At 67.9% G+C, this 18,919-nt stretch overlaps 1 protein-coding gene across 6 annotated transcripts; it reads right to left on the reverse strand.

The window, feature by feature from the left end:
- Window positions 1-3,492: 3,492 nt before the first annotated feature.
- FGFR3 (fibroblast growth factor receptor 3) lies at window positions 3,493-18,336 on the reverse strand. Of its 6 annotated transcripts, none has more exons than XM_069593295.1 (18): window positions 18,145-18,336; window positions 17,559-17,769; window positions 12,039-12,305; window positions 11,872-11,925; window positions 10,420-10,592; window positions 10,189-10,312; window positions 9,917-10,107; window positions 9,142-9,292; window positions 7,665-7,855; window positions 7,216-7,361; window positions 6,739-6,860; window positions 6,545-6,655; window positions 6,129-6,319; window positions 5,921-6,043; window positions 5,771-5,841; window positions 5,471-5,608; window positions 5,275-5,380; window positions 3,493-5,186 (listed from the first exon to the last, which is right to left on the reverse strand). In XM_069593295.1, exons 2-18 carry the CDS (start codon window positions 17,665-17,667, stop codon window positions 5,043-5,045), a joined length of 2,412 nt encoding a protein of 803 aa, XP_069449396.1. In that variant the 5' UTR covers window positions 17,668-17,769; window positions 18,145-18,336; the 3' UTR covers window positions 3,493-5,042. The 6 variants fall into 6 exon arrangements, with proteins under 6 accessions (XP_069449396.1, XP_069449395.1, XP_069449399.1 ...); XM_069593294.1 differs by having other exon boundaries at window positions 7,216-7,364; XM_069593298.1 differs by having other exon boundaries at window positions 10,420-10,589; window positions 18,145-18,331.
- Between the last annotated feature and the right edge of the window lie 583 nt (window positions 18,337-18,919).

Genomic DNA, 18,919 nt, shown 5'->3' on the forward strand with positions numbered 1-18,919 from the left:
CTGGACTGTCACGGATGCTCTGTCTGACCAGGTTGCTGTGGCAGCCTCTCCTCTCCACAGCGGGCCTGGGGGGTGGTCCCCAGTGGGCAGGGCTGGGACCCTGGCCAAGGGATCACCAGGAGGGGGAAATTCTGAGAGACTGAGGGCCCTGGGTCGGGGGAAGCACCTGCCAGGGCCTGCCCCTGTCTGAGGGGTCCCAAGGCCCTGCGGGCCCCCCGACACCTGGGCAGAGCCAAGAGAACCAGCCAGGCCTGCCGCCCCCCAGGCCCACATCTCCAGGGGTGTGCCCTGCCTGGGCAGGCAACTGACGCCCAGCCGGGAGGCCTGCCGGGCAGACAGTTCAAGGAGCAGGACAGGCCCCGTCCTGTTGCCCTCCTTCCCAGTAGGGAAGTCCAGCCTGCCTCAGGCAGCCTCCCCCCTGCACTGGCTGCCGCCCCACGGGGGGTTCCTTCTGCCCTTGCTGAGCCCCGACACCCTTTGCCCCTCAGCTGGGCCTTGGCACCTGTTTCCACCCCATAGGTTCTGCGCTCACGTGCGGCTCGTGACTGGGGGGGAGGAGGATGGTCCCTGGGATGCAGTGGCTCCCGTCCAAGGTTCATCTCGCCCCCAGCAGGCACCCAGACCCATTACGCCACGCACTGAATGTGTCGACTCTGCTGGGAGGTGCCCAGGGGCAAGAGCTGCATGAACTGCAGGCACGAGCTGGTGCCCCAGGACGAGAGGCTTCTCATGTGCACAGTTCAGAAGGCCCCATGAAGGGGCCCCAGGGGGCACAGCTGGCCGAGGGCGGGGCAGGGGTGGCTACGGACCGGGCTGCAGTCGGGACTCTGCAGCAACCTGGAGGGGCGCTTCTGGCCAAACTGAGGTCAGAGTGAGTGTCCATAACAGTGAAGACGTAATCGATTGTAAACAAAGTCCACACACCCAGGTGATGCTGAGGGAGCTCCAGTCCTGGTGACAGAGTCACAGAACAGGTGACGGACGGGAGGGCACCTGGCCTTCTCAGGAGGAAGTGGAGCCCGTCCCAGGAAGCTCTTCAGGGAGAATTCCAGCCCGTGGACTGGCTGGGAGAAATGCTGGGAGCCACCTGTGCTGGGTGCAGCCTCCTGGGATGGCTGTCATGGGGACAGGGAGCTGGAGTGGCCGGTGGGGAGCGGGGTGTGAGGGCCACCAGCCATGTGCCCCAGGCAGTGCCTCATGCCCAGCCAGGGAAGTCTGGCCTGCAGGAGCCACCAGCATGTCCATGGCTGTCCCCCTCCACAAGCCACATGCAGCGGAGGAGGGCAGGGCTGTTTCAGACGAGGCCTGGGGAGGGACAGCCAGATGGGGTCCTGATTTACAGCCTGCTCTTGGTAGCTGGGGACCTTCGTCCCCGGTGGGGGCACATGTTTCTACATGTATGATGCCGCAGCTCCTCCAAGACAGTGGCCGAGAAGTAGACAGCTGCAGCCAAGCGCGTTCACTCACCTGCCTGGGGAAGAGGACACTGCGAGGTTGGTGTCCAGCCTGGCGAGGTGGGCAGGCGGGCTCCACAGGGTGGGAACAGGATTCCGAAGGCAAGGGAGCCAGGACGGAGGTGCAGACACACCAGCCCGGTGATGCATCCCAGGCCGTGAGGGGAAGGCAGAGGGCGAGGCCAGGCCAAGAGTCCAGGATTGGAGACGGGGCTCTAGAGCCTCCGAGGGCGGGCAGGGTGTTTATGGGGCGAGGGGGCGGGCCGCGGGTGGAGGTGGGGCCAGACTGGTGAGGGGCGGGGCGGCGATGGGAGGGCGGGGCCAGGTGCGCGGGGGGCGGAGCAGCGGTGGGAGGGGAGGGGCCCGGGGCGTGAAGGGCGTGCAGGTGCGGGCGCGCGGAGGAGTGGGCTGGCCACTGTCTGGCCCCGCTGCCTGGCGCCCCAGCCTACCCGCCGGAGCCCGTTTCTCTGGTCAGAGGCCAGCCCTGGGTTTCCATCCTGTGTCCCAGGAGGCCGCCCCCGAGCCGGGCCCCGGGCCCAGGGCCCGCCGGTCGCCGGGCCCTTGGCTGTTCAGACAGCGCACCGAGCCCCCAGCCCCGGGCCAGGCCAAAGAGGAGCCCGGCGCGCGGCGGGGATGCTGCCGGGCCGGCGCTAGAGGGCGTGCCTCGCCCGCGCTGCGCCCGTCCCGGCCGGGACCGCCTCCCGGCTGTGGCTTCGCCCGCGCCCTCCGCGCTCTGGCTCTCCCTGGCCTCCTTGCCCTCTCCGCCTCTATCGCCGCGTGTCCCCCGCGCACTGGACACAAACACGGGATCTCTGGCAGGCTGGAGAGGCTTGGGACGGGCCGGAGGCGCTTTCCCGAGTAGTCAGGCTTTGGGCGGCACGGTTATCCAGAGGCAAGCCCCTAGCAGCCTCTACTGGTCTCCAGAGAGGGCCCAGAAACCCCTCACTTGAAAGGTAAGCTGAGCACAGCGATAAAGGAAGCAAGTTTCTTTGAAACCAGAATAAAAGTTCACAGTGCCCAGGGGCTGGCTTGTCCTTCAAGGTGGTGGGACATGAGGGACAGAGGGCCACCAGGTCGCACAGCAGGGGCACGTTGGGGAGCGACAGCCAGCCCTGGCCGGTGCTCAGTTCCAGGCAGGACGGGAGTCCGCACGGCGACCTGTCCCTGAACCCAACCCTAGCCTCCCCGCCAGGCACCACCGTTGCCTCCTCCAGGAAGCTTTCCCAGACTCATCCCCACCACTGCTGCACGCTCTGCTGTCTTGCCTCCCTCAGGCTCTGAACTCTGCAGTAGGCGGGCCCAGGTCCTGTTACTGGGCCTCAGCTCCCTGACTGACCAGCCAGAGTATTGGCATACAGTGCCTGCCAGAAGTTGTGCAGGGGGCGATGGTGGGGCCCAAGGGGGTGCCAGGCCTGGGATGGGGAGGGAAGCCAGCCAGGAGCAGGAGTGTGGCCTGGACTGCAGATTGTCAGAGCCCGGGGCTTTGTTTACATGGGGTTCCATGCCCCGGGGTGGGGTGGGGGGGCGCGGTGTGGCAGGGGCAGCCACCTAGAAGCCTCCTTTTCCCCAGCTGACTGGGTCAGCAAACACAGGGGACAGGGTGGGGACGGAGGCCTTGGAACAGCGAGTACCTGGACGTGACCTCCCCCCCCCCCGCCCCGCCCCCGAGTCCCTGAACTCCATGAGCTGGGGACAGACAGGATGGCCAGGCCCAGCCTCTTCTCACTGCCCCTTCCCACTAACACATCATCTGCATCCCCTACCCCTGGAGACCCCAGACCAAGGCAGTGAAAACCACCGGTGATCTCGAGGTTCTGCCAGTAGCAGGCCTCTGTGCCAGAGATCTGGGCTGGAAAGCCGGGAGAGTGAGACCCAGGCAGCCAGTCCAGTCTGGAGGCCCCCACCCCTGCTGCAACCAGGGAGCCCACCCTCCTCCCTCCTCAGGGGACAGATGATGGGACCCATCCCAGGAGGGCAGGGAGGACCTGGGAGTTGCCTGGGACCCCATGACAAGAAAGACAAGACAAGAAAGCACAGATCTGAACCAGGTGTCTTGTTTATTTTTTGGAAAGCGCGTCTGCCGGTTTGGCCCCCCCCAAGGCTGGGGTCCCTGAGAACAGAGACCACTCTGAGCCTGCTGACAAGCAGAGAACAGCCGCCCAAACTCAGGGCAGTTAACAGTACAAAAGTAACGAAACTGAATCTGTGGCTTTCTCTCCCAAGCTTTGAAAGGTAGCAGTCCGAGCTATTAAAGTCTAAAAGCATTGCGTAAGAAGTGTTAAATCTACAGCAAATACATCTTGTAAAAACTCAATAAATTATATATATAGATATATATAAACTTGTAACATCTAATAACATCTGAACCTGAATGCAGGGGTGGCCCCCCTGAAATTGCCTCCCTGCCTGGAACACATTGCAATTAGAAGAAATTGTATGAAAATACCAGCTTGCTTTGAAGTCTAAAAAAATAAATCTCCTAGAGAAAAATCCTATAGAAATCTACTTCTCCTGCAAAAGAAGGCCAAAGGAAATAAAATATCCTCATGGAATCATCTCAAACTATTAATGACCCTTTAGGGTGCCTGTGGGTTGGCTCCAGCCTTGGGGTGCAGGCTTGGAGGCACCCTCAGCAATCCCCTAAACGAAGCATAAACCTTTTCACTGTTAATAAGTTAAAACTTAAACCTCTGCCATGCGGCTAAACCCTAGGGCCCTGGGGAGCGACAGGACATGGCTCTGGGGGTCGATAAATAACTTTACAAATATACAGGTCCAAGGACAGAAAAGCCCCTCCCTACTCCGTGGTTTCTGCATTTGTCTCAACAGTTGAGTCCCCGGGGCCTCCCCCAGCTAAGGGGCCCCGCCCCCTGCCCCTGCCCCCTCAGGGTCCCGAGCCTCAGTTGTACCGGCCCGCCTTCTCCCATATAGATACTTTTATATATATGTATGTGTATATCATATACACCGCATCTATTTATATAAATGTACACTCGTTTCTGGAATAAACCTTTCAGATAGAAGTTAAAGGCTCCCGCCTTCAGGTACCCGTAATTTCAGTCTCTGGGGGACAGGGTGGGGAGTGGGGAGGCCTGGAGGTGGGGGCTGCTAACACCCCAGGCAAAGGTGCCACTTGGGGGAGGGGAGGTGCGCCACACGGGGGCTTCCCTGTAGGCTCAGCTTGGGCGCTTGGAGGGGCCTCAGCCCACTCTGGACACGGAGCCTGGCCAGCCCCTGGTGCTCCCTGTGGGGGGCCGCGGGCGGGGCAGGGAGCCCAGGGAGGGCCCCATGGGAGAAGCCCCTTACATTCTACGTTTGGTCCCTGGTGCTGCCAGTCCAGGTGGCCAAGAGGTCACCGCACAGCAGGGTGAGCACCCCAGGGACCCCAGAGCACACGTGCGTGGGTGCACGCACGCCCACACACACACACACACACACACACGTGACGCTGTCTGTCCATCCGTCCACCCGTTCCAGGTCGTGGGCCCGGGCCGGCGGGACCAAGGGATCATGGCACGCCAGCGGCAGCACGGTGGGCTGGGGTCTGTTCTCACATTGATGGGGGCTCGGCTGGCTGGCCGCGGCCCTTCACGTCCGAGAGCCTCCGCTACCAGGGGCCGGGGGCAGCAGGTCGTGAGCGAACACGGAGTCGTCCCCAGAGGAGCCGGAGCTGGGGGTGTCCTGGCCGCCCGGTGAGTACTGCTCGAAGGGCACTGACAGGTCCAGGTACTCCTGCGGGCGGCAGGCGGGCTGCGGTCAGCGCGGCTCTGGCTCCGCACGGGAGCCCTCACGGAGCAGGGCGGGGCAGGCCCACACTCACGTCAGTGGAAGTCACAGTGAGCACACGGTCCAGGTCCTCCACCAGCTGCTTGAAGGTGGGCCTCTGCGAGGGCGCGGCGTGCCAGCACTCACGCATGATCATGTACCTGGGGGACATGCAAGTCGGCCCCGCCCTGCGTCCCCAGCGCCCGGCCCTCGGGACTGGCCTCCCCCTCCACAGCGGCGGGCGCACTCACAGGTCATGCGTGCAGTTGGCCGGCTTGTCCATGCGGTGGCCTTCCTTCAGCAGCTTGAAGAGCTCCTCCACGGGGATGCCAGGGTACGGCGAGCCCCCCAGCGTGAAGATCTCCCAGAGCAGGACCCCGAAGGACCACCTGTGGGTGGTGGGGGGCACAGCCGCGTCAGCCCTGGAACAGACCCCACTGGAGTGCAGGGCTCACGCCAGGGGGCTGCCCCCAAGACCTTCCCGGCACCTGCCCCCAGAGGCCTATGCTCCACCCCTCGCCCACGGCCCTGCCAAGTCTGGGGCCACATACACATCACTTTGGTGGGTGTAGACGCGGTCAAACAAGGCCTCGGGTGCCATCCACTTCACGGGCAGGCGGCCCTGGGGGTAAGAAGGGGGCGTGTTGGCTGCCAGGCGCCCTCCTGGCCCGAGGGCCCCCACCTCCTTGGGCTGAGCTCACGTTTGTTGTCTTCTTGTAGTAGTCGAGGTTGTGCACATCACGGGCCAGGCCGAAGTCGGCGATTTTCATCACGTTGTCCTCGGTCACCAGCACGTTGCGGGCCGCCAGGTCCCTATGGATGCACTGGGGGTCGGGGGCACGAGTTTGAGCCAGTTCCACGGCCTCTCCAACCACCGCGCCTGTCTCCCCAGCCCCCGGCCCCGCTCACCTTCTGCGAGGCCAGGTACTCCATGCCCCGCGCCACCTGGTAGGCGCAGGACACCAGGTCTTTGAAGGTGAGCTGCTCCTCGGGCAGCCGGCAGGTGTCGAAGGAGTAGTCAGTGCCTGGGGGCCGCCGCGCCCGCAGGTATTCCCGTAGGTTGCCCTTGGCAGCGTACTCCACCAGCACGTACAGGGGCCCTGGGGGCGCGGGCGGCTCAGAGGGGCGCCCTGCGGGCCTCCCACCGCCCCACCCCCACCGCCCCACCCCCACCGCCCCACCCCCACCGCCCCACCCCCACCGCCCCACCCCCACCACATCTGGTGCGGCCCCGCCCACGGCCCTCACCGCCCCGCGTGCAGCCCCGCCCACCGCCTGCGTGCGGCCCCGCCCACCGCAGACCCCGCCCCCATCCCGACTCTCACCGCCCTGCGTGCAGGCGCCTAGCAAGTTGATAATGTTCTTATGTTTTCCGATCATCTTCATCATCTCCATCTCGGACACCAGGTCCGACAAGTCCTTGTCCGTGGCGTCATCTGTGCGGGGATGGGCAGCTGAGTCAGGGAGGGCCGTCCAGCCTGGCACGGGCCCCCTCACCACATCCCCACCCAACCATCACCTTTCAGCATCTTCACCGCCACCGTGACGGGCTTGGCAGCTCGGTCCTTGTCGATGCCAATGGCCTCTGCCATGACCACCTGGCCGAAGCAGCCCTCCCCAAGAGGCTTGCCCAGGGTCAGCCTGGTGGCAGAAGCAGAGAGGCTGTGAGCACACCTGCCTGCTTGAGGCCCTCTTCCAGGCAGCATGAGGTCAGTGCCGCCACCTCCAGGAAGCCCTCCACACTCGCCCGGGCAGCCCTAATGGGTAAAGGACACTACCTGCTGACCTCTTGACTGTGAGGGCACTTTTCCAAGAGTGGGTCCCCCTTACCCGTCTCAGAGGGGGCGTCCAGCCCCATATTCATCAGAGGCCTGCCTGACTCCCATATGAATTCAGTCAGGCCCGAGTGGGAACCCCTCCCCACTATGGGACCCCCACCCTCTGTGCCCCACACCTGCCACTGGGTCAGGGCCCCAGGCCTGCGCACACGACTGACCGGGCCCGGGGCAGCTCCCACTTGGGGTCGGCGGGCAGCTCGAGCTCAGAGACGTTGGCCAGGGTGGGGCCCTCGCCCGAGGACAGCCGGGCGATGCGTACCAGTGGCGTGTTGGAGCTCATGGATGAACTGGACTCCAAGGACACCTGCTGGGTCGGCAGAGGCAGGTTGGTGCCACGAGGCTGGGCAGCTAGGGCCCGGAGTGCGGCTCCCGTGGACCACATGCCCGAGAGGGACCTGACTTCTGCCCCTGTAGTGCTAAATGGAGGTTTTTAACATATTTTGCCCCGGAGTAACCCAGCTCTACGGGGTGACTGTGCAAACCGGGGAGGGCTCAGCCCACACCCTGATGTCCTCAGACTTTGCAGACAGGACACACTCAGGGGTCAGGGCAGCGGGCCGGGCAAGGGCACGGGCGGGCTCGGAACCTGGTATCTACTTTCTGTTACCTGTCGCTTGAGCGGGAAGCGGGAGACCTTGTGCACCGCGGGCGAGCCCAGGCCCTTCTTGGGGGGGCTCCGCAGGCGGTAGAGCGTAACGGCGGCCACAGCCAGGATGAAGAGGAGGAAGCCCAGCCCGTAGCTGAGGACGCCCGCGAACACACTGCCAGCCTCACCGGCTTCCACCAGCTCCTCCTCGGCTGCAAAGACACAGGTGTCAGCGGCCTAGCCCAGCGTCGCGGGAGCCCGCGCACTGCCCCAAGCCGGAGCCACGGGCACGGTGGGGGGCCCAGGACCGGGTACAGACCCCGCCCCCGGTGGGGTTGGGGGGAGTGCCAAGGCCTCGTTGAGTCTTCAGCAGCCAGAAGTGCGCAGGCCACAAGAAGCGTAGACAGACCCAGGAAAGAAGAGAGCCCAGCAGAGCCAGCAGCACCCTCACCCGCCACCCGGGAGGCGCCAGCACCATCCCATCAGCTGCCAGGGACCCCGCTGGCCCGGGGCGCTATCGGGGGGAGGCCCGTCTGGCCCGAGACAGGGCCGAGCGGACTTTGCCTGCAGGCCGGGTGCGGAACCTGGCTGGAGGGCTCTGCAGTCCCCTGGCCTCCCCGGCGGCACTGGCGCATCCCGAGCCCCAAGAGGACAGAGCGAGAGCGGCAGAAGCCGATACCTGGCAGCACCACCAGCCACGCAGAGTGATGGGAAAACCCGATAGAATTGCCCGCCAGACACGTGTACTCCCCCGCGTCCTCAAAGGTGACATTGCGCAAGGACAGAACCTCTAGCTCCTTGTCGGTGGTGTTAGCGCCCGCCGTCTACAAAGAGAGAACACAGCGCGATAGCAGAGCACCAAGAGCAGCCCATGGGCACCGCAGCCAGAGTCCACTCGGCGCCGCTCCGGCCAGGCTGCAAGGAAAACGCCGCCGCCACCACCGCGACCGCCGCCACCGCGGCCCAGTGGCCTCTGCCCCGCGCGTCCACACCGAGCCCGAAGCCAGTCCCTCCACCGGCGAGTCCTCTGTCCCAGGTGAGCCAGACGTGTTGGCTGTCAGCGCAGCAGGCAGGGTGAGCGTGCACCGGGGGAAAGGGGCAGGCGGGGGAGCCAGGGGGGCAGGGAGGGAGGCAACAAGGCCAGGCAAAAGTGAGCAGCTGTGGGAGCCGGGGCCAGAGAGGAGGGGACAGAGAGATGGACAGACAGAGAGAGACGGCGCGAGTGCTAGAGCAGCTGAAGGCGGGCGCTCAGGCTCGGCCCCAGGGCAAGGGCATCGGGGGGCACACACAAGGTGCGGGCGGGTCAGCGCAGGCCGTGGGGGATCAGAGCAGGCGGTCACAACGGAGGCCGGGGGGTCAAGGTGCAGAGGCGGCCACGCCAGGGGCAGTGTGAGCCAGGGTCGTGGGGCGGGAGTGGCGGGGCGTGCGGGTGGGCACAGGGCCAGGGCATCAGAGCTGGAGCTCGGCGTGCCAGGCAGGCGTGGGACAGAGCTGTTACCTGCTGGGGGCCCGTGAACACGCAGCCAAAAGGCCTTCTCAGCCACGCCTATGAAATTGGAGGCTCGACAGAGGTACTCGCCCCCGTCACGCTCGGACACATTGGCCAGGCGGAGGCGCGCGTCGGCCTCCGCACTCTCACTGATCCACGACTGCGGGGACAAGAGACCCGGCTCAGGCGCAGGGGCCCCGCCGGACACACGGGCGTGACTGCCAAGGAGCTGGCCCTCGCCCAACCCCGAGGAACGGGTGGGCAGACCAGGCGGCACCAGCCAGGAGGGCTGCCTGGAGGAGGCATGGAGACACCTCACGGCGGCCGCTGTGCTCACACTGGACACAGCTGCCCATCATGCACCCCCGCCGCCCGCTAACCCTCAGAGAGATCCTCCTCAGGGCGCTCAGGCCACCCACCTCTGGGGTCCCCGCCCCAACGCTGCCAGGCCTGAGAGCTCCGGGTACTGCCCCGCCCCAAGTCTGTACTCCCGATCCCGCCCCTCAGCCCCATCGTGTGCCTTAACAGATGTTTCTCTTTGGGCAGCAAATGTCGCAATCGCCCCAGCTCGGGTGGCCCCCAACCCTGGGGCCGTGGGAACACATTCCTGCCCTGAGGGCCCAGGGAGGCGCCAGGGCTGGCAGAGCCCCGCTCCGGGTCTGCAGGCCAACGCGGACAGACCCCGCCCCCAGACGGACCCCGCTGCGTCTCCCCCAAGGCCCAGCCCGACAGGCCTCCCGCCTGGTCTGCCCTCCCCGCGCGGCCGGCCGGCGGTGGCGCCCACCTTGAGCACGGTGACGTAGGGCGTGCCGTCGGGCCCCACCTTGCTGCCGTTCACCTCCACGTGCTTGAGCCACTGGATGTGGGGCTGGGCATCGCTGTACACCTTGCAGTGGAACTCCACGTCGCTGCCCAGCACGGCGGTCTGGTTGGCGGGCAGCCCCGCCTGGAGGATGGGCCGGTGCGGAGAGCGCTCTGCGGGGCGGGGAGGGCTTCAGAGGCTGCTGGTCTGAGCGCCGCCTGGCCCCGCCCCGGCCCCCGCGCCCCGGGCCTCACCCAGCACGTCCAGGGTGTAGGTCTGCTGGATTCTGCCAAACTTGTTCTCCACGACGCACGTGTAGTTGCCGCGGTCCGAGGGCACCACGCTCTCCATGACCAGGCTCCACTGCTGGTGCCGCAGCTGCGGGTGGACTCGGGTGAGCGGACGGTGGGTTAGCTGGTCTGAGCGCCGCCTGGCCCCGCCCCGCACCCCCACCCGCCGCGGGCCCACCTTGATTCCTCCCCCACCTTGATCCCTCCGATGCGGTGCTCGCCCCGGAACTCCTTGCCGTTCTTCAGCCAGGTGATGGATGGCGTGGGGTTGCCGGCAGCCGGGCAGCGGAAGCGAACCGTGTTGGCGGCCGGCACCGCTAGCAGCTTCTTGTCCATCCGCTCGGGCCGCGTCCAGTAAGGGGCCCCTGCTGTCCGGGGAGGGAGGGAAGGCTGTGACAGGGTGGGGTGGGTAGGGGCTTGCCTGTGCCTCTCCAGCCCGCTTCCCGCCTGCGGAGGGGACGTCAGCCTTTTGAAGACCCCCTCCCAGGGCTGGACGAGCTTCCAGTAGCCTGAATGCCACCTCCGGGCACACCCAAAGCCAGGTCCCCTCACCTTCCTCAAACACCAGCTCCAGTCGGGGGGTCCAGGGCGCCGCACTGTGACCCAGGACGCAGAGACGTCTCAGGATCACCACCCACCCAGGCGGGCCCATCAGGGGCAGGCCGCCAACTGGCACAGGGACCAGGGCACACCGGGTGAGGATGCCCAGCTCGATGGATGGGCACCGCCCCTAGCCACCCAGAGAACCCAGAGCCTTGAGGCCGGCCAGGAGCCCGCGGGCTTCTGCCAGACCCCAGGCCACACTCTGCCCCATGGGTGATAGGACGTCGGAAGGCCCTGCTCCCCACCCTGCCTTCCGAGACGGTCTACCCCCACCCTCACAGCCCAGCTGGTTTTCTCCTTTGGGGCTGGCAGCCCCACCAGCTGCCCGGCTCCCTGTGCCGCAGCCACAGGGGAAGACCACCCTAGAGTGAGCGGGACCCACCAGGGCGGAGGGAGAAGACAGACAGGGCACCCACCGGGTCCCCACACCCCCAGCCCGCATCTCATGGCATTACAAACTCAGCTCCTCCAAAAGCAGACAGCCCGCCTCCCCAGACCGGCCCCTCCACACCGGGCAAAGCCCCCTGCCGCTTGCTGTTCTAGGCCCAGGTGCCTGGGCACTGTCACCCACAAGCTGCCACCAGGAACCACTACGGCAGCCCCTTCCCAGTACATACACCTGCGCCCGACGCCCACGGCCACGCTGGCACCACGATGCCCACGTCCACGCTGGCACCCAGACACCCCGATGCCCACGGCCACCCCTTCTGCCTAGGCGATCCCAGGTGCCTCCCACTTCCCTGAACCCATCTGCTGCCCCCGGCCCTGGTTCACGCACAGGCAGGACTGACCACAGCCTGGCTCCCCCAGCCCTGGCCACACCAGTCCCCCGGGTGCCCCTGGCGCCCCGGCCCCCGGCCCTGCAGCACACCCCACCCCTCACCCGCCCCCAGAGCCCAGGGGTGGGCACCCATCGCCCCACAGAGGAGGAGCCCCATGGAGGTGGTCCCCAGGCCTCGGCCTCATGGGGCGGGCGGGGCGGGGCCCCAGTGGGAAGGCAGGCCCCCAGCCGGGCAGCGCCTCGCACCTGGAGCCTGGTCTCACCTGCGTCCTCAGCCTCGTCGTCCCCATCTTCGTCATCCCCCGAGGACGGAGCGTCTGTAACGCAGGCAAGAGGGCGATGCAGGGAGCGCCCCGCAGCCAAGCAGGACGCTCACGGCCCCGGGGCTCCCCGTGCCGCCCCGGCCGGAGCGCCGCGCCCTCGCCAGTACCTGTCACGCGCACGCTGAAGAGGCACAGCAGCCGCTGGGAGAGGCGCTGGCGGCAGCTGTAGGCCCCGGCGTCCTCGTGGGAGGCGTTGAGCACCTGTAGCCGCTGTGGCCCCACCAGGACGCGGTCCGAGGGTGCCAGGCCCACGCCGTCCTTCACCCAGATGGTGGGTTCTGTGGGCACCCCCGCCGGCGAGCGGCAGCTCAGCTCCACGGTGTCCCCGCTGCCAAAGGCCCGCTCCTGTGGGCTGGGCTCGGGGCCTGGGACCTCTGCAGGCAAGATGGGGGTGTGAGGCGGGTGTCCCCACGCAGCACCAGACGCACCGGGCCATCTGGGGCCTGGGGGCAGAGGCCGGGGAAGCAGTCCTGCCAGCCGTCCTGTGGGGCGGGCCGGGGCGGGGATGGCCGTCAGCGGTGCCAGGGCCGACCCTCCTATGTTGGCGACCCGCAAGGAGACGGGTGGGGGTCCACGCCAGTCAAACGCTGCGTGGACACGGGACACTCCGGAGTGTCGTGAAGTACTCCTGCTTTTTTTCCAACCACTTGGCAATGGGCTCAGCATGGCGGGAGGTGGGCGCGCGTGCATGGCCGACCTCATGGGGACGTCAGGTGGGGATGACACGGGGCAGGGGCAGGTGACCGATCCCAGGAGGGGGTGCCCCTCACCCCGGGACCTGAGAACAGGTACTGCCCAGCATAGAAGGGAGCACCCCAAACTTCCCGGAACGTCTGGGCGCTGAGACGGGAGAGGCTGGCCTGGGGTGGAGGCCCTCGAGGGCCTGGCCGGTCTACACGCCAACCCAGAAGGGACCTGGGACCTAAACTAGGCTCGACAGTGAGCACCAGAAAAGGGGTCAGAAGTGACGCAAGTGTGGAACCGGGTCTGGCTGGTGGGGTGAAGGGACTGAGGACCCCACGGTACAGACGGGGACGTGGAGGGGAGGAGGAGGAGGGCTCCAGGCTCGGCCGGCGGAGGGGCCAACATAGGGGCCCCAGGCCAGGCGGGCAGCCCCGGCCCACCTCCCCAGCAGGTGCCAAGAAGCTGGGCTGGGGGGTCCTTGCGGATGTCCGCTCGGCCCCCCGGGCCCTCCCCCTGCCCAGTGCCCACCCAGATCCCATGGGGCCAACAAGGCCCAAGACCCAGGGGCTGACCGCCCGCCCAGGTCTCGCTGCCAGGGCGGACAATGCCTGGCAGCCTGGGCTTCGGGCCCGGGACAGGGCTGGGTGGTCCCACCGCGCAGACCCAGCTGGGTTCGCCGCACCCTTACTTGTCATTCTGCCGACGCGTGGCCTAGATTCGAGGCCCAGCTGCCCACTCTGGCCACGCCAACTCCTCAGACAGGCCCCACTCAGCCTGCCCACCTCAGAGGCCCACCGGCTCAGGGCCCACCAGGGGGGTCCCTCAATCGCCTGTGGCATCTGCATCCCCTGGGCCCCAGTCAGGGGCTCCCGGCCTAAAGGGCAGCCCCCAGTCCCAGCCACGGCGTCGTGTGGGGACCACCCAGGGCTGGGAGCTGGCTGAGGCCCCCCAGAAGGCCAAGAACAGGCTAGCTGTGGCCACCTCAGCCTCAGGCCTCGGCCCAAGGGCAACAGCGGTTGGTTCCGGGTTGGTCTGGGAGGCGACGGCAGGTCAAGCCACCCGCACAAGTATCCGCTTCAACCCGGTCCAGCAGGGGCTGGGAGGACTCAGGATGGACCCCAGGCTGGACTCGCCTGCAGCCACTGCTGGTCGGGGGGGCAGGGGGAGGCGGGGCCTGGACCCAGCGAAGGGCCAGCCTCTGACCTGCCCACCATCCTGCCCCACCACATGGCTGCGGACCTGGGCAGGGACGATGGTGGCATCGCTCCTTCCTGCAGGTCCAGCCCACCAGGCCCACCTTGCGCCACAGGGGACCCCGGGGAGACCAGGAAGGGCCAAGAGGGTAGTCAGGTAGGGAGATACAGAGTGTCGGACAGGACGCAGCAGGCACTCTGCCTCAGTGGGGGGACACGTGCTGGGGACTACTCAGCCCCTGTCCCCAGGGACCTCAGGAAAAGCCTTCCTCGATCCACACAAGGGGGCCTTCCCACACCCGCACAGCCACAGGGCCACATCTGGCAGACAAGAAACGTCCTTTGTGCCTGGTGGGTGCCCGGGTGCTGCGTGCCAGTGTCTGTTCCCGAGGGTCCACAGCACCTGCTCCCCCATGCACCCCCGAAGCCTAAGCTCAGTGAGGGGCGCCAAGGGGTACCATGCCCTGGAGGAGCCACGCCAGGCCCTCCTCTGGCCCTGTCTCCCAGGCCCAGAATCCCCGTGACCCTGCCACTCACCACCCGTGACTCAGTTTCCCCCACTGTCAGAACAGGGAGGCCACCCAAGTAGGGGACTTGAGACCCGTTCTGCCCTGGGGCTATGCCCCAGGATTGCTGTCCACCCGGCCGGAGCTGGAGCCCGTCTGTGCAGACGGCTGCAGCCCCTGCTGGGGGAACCTGCTCCTGGTTCGGGGTCACTTCAGGGTTGGAATCACTACTGTTGTTCCGTCGCTCAGTCCTGTCCGACTCTTTGCGACCCCAAAGATTGCAGCACCCCAGTCTCCTCTGTCCTTCACCATCTCCTGGAGTTTGCTCAAACTCACGTCCTACAGTTCACTCATTCACTACAGCTGAGGCCCCCTCAACGCATGGGGTGTGCCCGGGTTGGGGGAGACCAGGAGAACAAGGACTGAATTCAGACCTGACTCAGAGGAGCCCCCGGAGCCGCTGGAAGAGAAGAGCCCTCAGGTCCTGGGCGCGCAAAGCTCTCCACCACCAGGTACATGCTTTAAACAGCCCAGAGGGCACCCCACAGGGACCCTGAAGTCAGGGCCCTCCCCCCCAAAAGAATCTGAAAGGTTTGGTAACAAAGTCAGAAAAAGAAAGGGTGGGACCCTGAAGTCAGGGCCTTCCCCCGCCCACCCCAAAGAATCTGAAAGGTTTGGTAACAAAGTTAGCAAAAGGGTGGGACCCTGAAGTCAGGGCCTCCCCCACCCCCCCAAAGAATCTGAAAGGTTTGGTAACAAAGTTAGAAAAAGAAAGGGGTGGGATTCCCAGGCCTAACTAATTCGGAGGCTAATGAGGGTTTACAGGATTACCCAGCCTAATCCTCCTACAAGCAGCCACCAGGACTCCTGGACGGGCAAGGAAACTGAGGCTGTGGGCAAGCACCCGGACCTGGGACAGGCAGGCAGCCCCTCGGGGGGCCCAGCAGAGCCTGGGGTGAAGGACCCCCCCCCCAGAGGCTCCCCACCACAAGCCTTCATTCACTTGTAAATCACTCGGGCCAGCCAGGCCACCCCCCTCCCCCAAACTGCTGCCTGGGCACTATGTCCCCACCTCCTCAACGAGACCCCGGCTCCTCTCTGGGCCCAACTGTAAAATGGGGTGTGCCATCTGGGACTTGAGGGCCTGGGGGGGTAGGGCGGGGACGCTCCGCAGCTCCACGCAGGGGCTCAGAGGCCAGAAGTCCAGCCTCGGGCTCAGCCCAGGTTAATGAATCACCCAGAGGCCCGTGGGGCTCAAAGTCCAGCCCTGCCGGGGAGCAGGCAGGGGAGGCTGCCACCAGGGCCTTCCTGAGACATGCCCTGCGCCCCTAGGGACCCCTCCCTACGTGGCTCCACGTGGAGAGGGGCTCCGGGGGTGGCCGGGCAGTCCTGCTGCGGAACCTCCTCCGCTGTCCTTGACCTTTGCCGGCTCCAGCACCGTAACTTATGGTCCTGGGAGAGAGCCAGGCTGGGACCTTTGTAAATTTCACGAGGCCTCTGCAGCTCCTTCAGGAACCGGATTAAGTTTATTGATCTTTCAACTCTCTACCTGTTTCACCAACTTTCCAGCGGAGGCAGGGCCCGGGTACTCGGTCCTTCCACCCCAGGCCCGCATCTGGTGGGCGACGCCGGCAGTCCCTTAGAGCGGGGCGGGGGTGGGGGGGCCCTCTGCCGCCCCCCTCAACCCCCTGCGCCGCAGGGGGTCCAGGAGGCCCGGGCCCCGCCCCCCGCCCCTCCCCCGGGGCTAGTTGACATTCCCCAGCCGTAGGGAGTAATATCTTTATCTGAATGCGAATGCTAATTCGGCCCCCCCTACCCCCCGCGGCCGCCTATTCGGCGCCCCTGGAAGCGGGGGCCGCCCTAGCAGGCGCTAAAAGCGCGCGCTGACCTCCCGACGGCCTCTGTCACGCCGCTGAATGACACGCACATTCAAGCGCCGGGCCCACTTTCATTCATAAAAAAATGACATTGTTCCGGGAGGCCGCCGCCGCCGCCGCCGCAGGAAGGGGCGCAGGGGTCTCGGGGAGGGGCGGGCCGCCATCTGCCTGCGTCCAGCCCGCGGCCGCAGCCTCCCTGGCACCGCGCGCCCGCAGCCGCCCAGCTCACACCTCCCCGCGAGGCCGGGCCGCCATCAATGCGCGTCTGTGGCCGCGCCGAGGTACAAAGGGGCGGCTGTTAGGGTCCCGCCCGGGTGGGGCGTGAGCTCACCGGGCGAAGGCCTCCCTCCGCGCGGCCGCCCGGCCGGGGACCGGGGTGCGCGCAGCCCCTCGCACGCCCCGACCCTCTCCAGCGCCCCCAAAGTCGTCGGTCTCCAGGGAGGCGGGCTCCCTACGGCCGCCCCCCGGGCCTCTCCTCTGCCCGGCCGCCACCGGGAGCCTGGCAGAGCGCGTGCCGGGCGTGGGCACCCGGGGCGCTCGGCCGGGGGGGGGCGGTGCGCGCTTGCACCTCGGGGGGCCCGGCGCGTGTGCGGGGCGGGGACCGGGGCCAAGACGCGCTTCAGACCCTCCGCTGCCCGTGCTCCACCGGCCCTTCTTGCCGACCCTCGACGTCCCGCCGAACCTTGGTCGCCAGAGGGGGACGACAGACCCCCGCCGCTCGGGCATTCGCGCTAACCACTTCCCAGCCCGGCCTGGCGCCCCAGGGGGGCAGTCATCTTAACTCGCGGGGCGTGAGAGCTGGGATGGAGAGAACGGAGGCACTAGAAGGTGTCCCCCGGACGTGCCAGGCCACTGAGGGGCTGGGGCCCAGCCGCGGGCTGACGCACTTTCAAACCCTCCCTTCACAGTCCAGGGTCTGCTTTGACTGCAGCTGGCCGCGAACTGGGGCCCGAGGGGGCTGGGGAAGCGGCACCTACAGCAGGAGCTTTCCGTCAGTGTGGACCCCGCGGAACAATGGGAATCGTGGAGACGCGGCCTCCACGCCCTCCCGACGGCGCCCGGGGGGCAGGCTGCGCCCGGCTGGGGAGCGGCGGGGGGCGGGGAGCGCGGACGCCACCGCGGTGCCCAGCTCGCCGCCACAGCCTCGTACTTGGGTGGCAGCCCTGCGGCTCCAGACGCCCCACAAACTGCCGCGCCAGCTCTGGCCCCGATCCCCGGGGAGGGCGGGCGGCAAAAACCCGGACGCCGGCCCCGCGATGCCAGCGCAGAGCGTGCCCTGGGGCCCACTCAAGACATCCAGCGCCCCACACCCACCTCGGCGCCCGTTCCCCGGCCCCGCCGCCGCCGCCCGCCGGGCCCCCGCGTACCTGCCGCTCTCCGTGCAACGCGGGGCTCCAGGCCCGGGGACCCGAGGACGGCGCCGCTCATGACCGCCACTGCCACGCAAAACGCGAGGGCGCGAGCCGGGGCGCCCATCGCGGGGGCGGGGGGTGCGGCGTCCTCAGGCGGCGCACGCCGGCATGCTGCCCCCCATGGCCCGGCTCTAGCACCGGCGGGAGGAGGGCGCCGCTGCGGAGTCTGCGGGAGGAAGCAGGCACCTCGTCACGCGGGCGGGCCGGGGCGCGCAGGGGCGGAGGCGGCGGTGGCCGGGCTCCCGCGCCCCGGCCCCTCCGATCCCCGGCCGCCCCGCCCGCCGCCGCCGCCGCCGCCGCCGCCGCCGCCCAGAGCTCCCGGGCCGCCTGGCGCCGGCCGCCGCCTCCCCACCGCGGTCCCTCCTCCCCCTTCCCTCCCCGGCTGCTGCAGAGCCCTCCCAGGGCGGCGGCGGCGGCGGCGGCAAACTTTCCAGAGCGGGAAGCCCGCGCCCCGGCCGGGCCCCACCGCAGACACCGCTTGGGATCCGAGCCCGCCGCGCGCTCCGGACCCCTCGCGCCCGCCGGGTCCCCACGCACCGACCTGGCGGCCCCTGGCGCCCGACTCGCGGAGCGCGGCTCCCGATCGCGCCCGCCGCGCGCCGGCCCAGCGCCTGCGCCTCGTCCCTCCGGCCGTCCGCTCGGCAGTGCTTGGTGGGCCCGGCCGAGCTGGACCGCGCGGCGTCAGCTGCCGGCGTCAGCTGCCCGCGCCGCCGCCGCCACCGCGCACTGAGCCCGGGCGGCCGGGCGCGCGGCAGCCAGTGGGGGCCGGCCCGCTCCCGCCCCGCCCCGCCCCGCCCCGCCCCGGCCACGCCCGCCCCGGCTCGCGGGGCGCGGGGAAGCGCCCCTCCCCGGGGGCGGTCCGGGGGCGGGGCCGCGCCGGCTAGCCCCTGCCCGCGGAGGGGATTAGAGGGGGCGGGGCGGGGGCGCCCGGCGGTCTCGGAGGGCGTGGGAGCTGGCTCCTCCGCGAGGCCTCCAGTCTCACCGTCGGGCCCCCCCGCCCCCCCCGCCCCCCCCGCCCCGCACAGAGAGGCGCCCCGCACAGAGAGGCCGAGCGCGGGTTTCTCTGCACAGCGCGCTGTCCCGGTGGCCACCGGGCCGCCGACCAGGGGCTCAGGCCCGGGGAAGGCTGGATGGAGAGGGGGCGTAGAGAGGGGTGGTCTCTGCGGGTGAGACTTGTCAGGGAGGCTTCACCGAGACGGAGCCGCACAGGCTAGGCCCCGGGGCGTGAGTAGCCCAGAGAGCCTGCAGCCAAGGCCAGTTCGGCCTGCCGCCTGGGGGTGGGATGCTAGGGGCCTGCCGCTGCATTTATGAAGCGC

Source organism: Ovis canadensis, chromosome 6 (genome assembly GCF_042477335.2).
Source record: "Ovis canadensis isolate MfBH-ARS-UI-01 breed Bighorn chromosome 6, ARS-UI_OviCan_v2, whole genome shotgun sequence".
Lineage (NCBI taxonomy): Eukaryota > Metazoa > Chordata > Mammalia > Artiodactyla > Bovidae > Ovis > Ovis canadensis.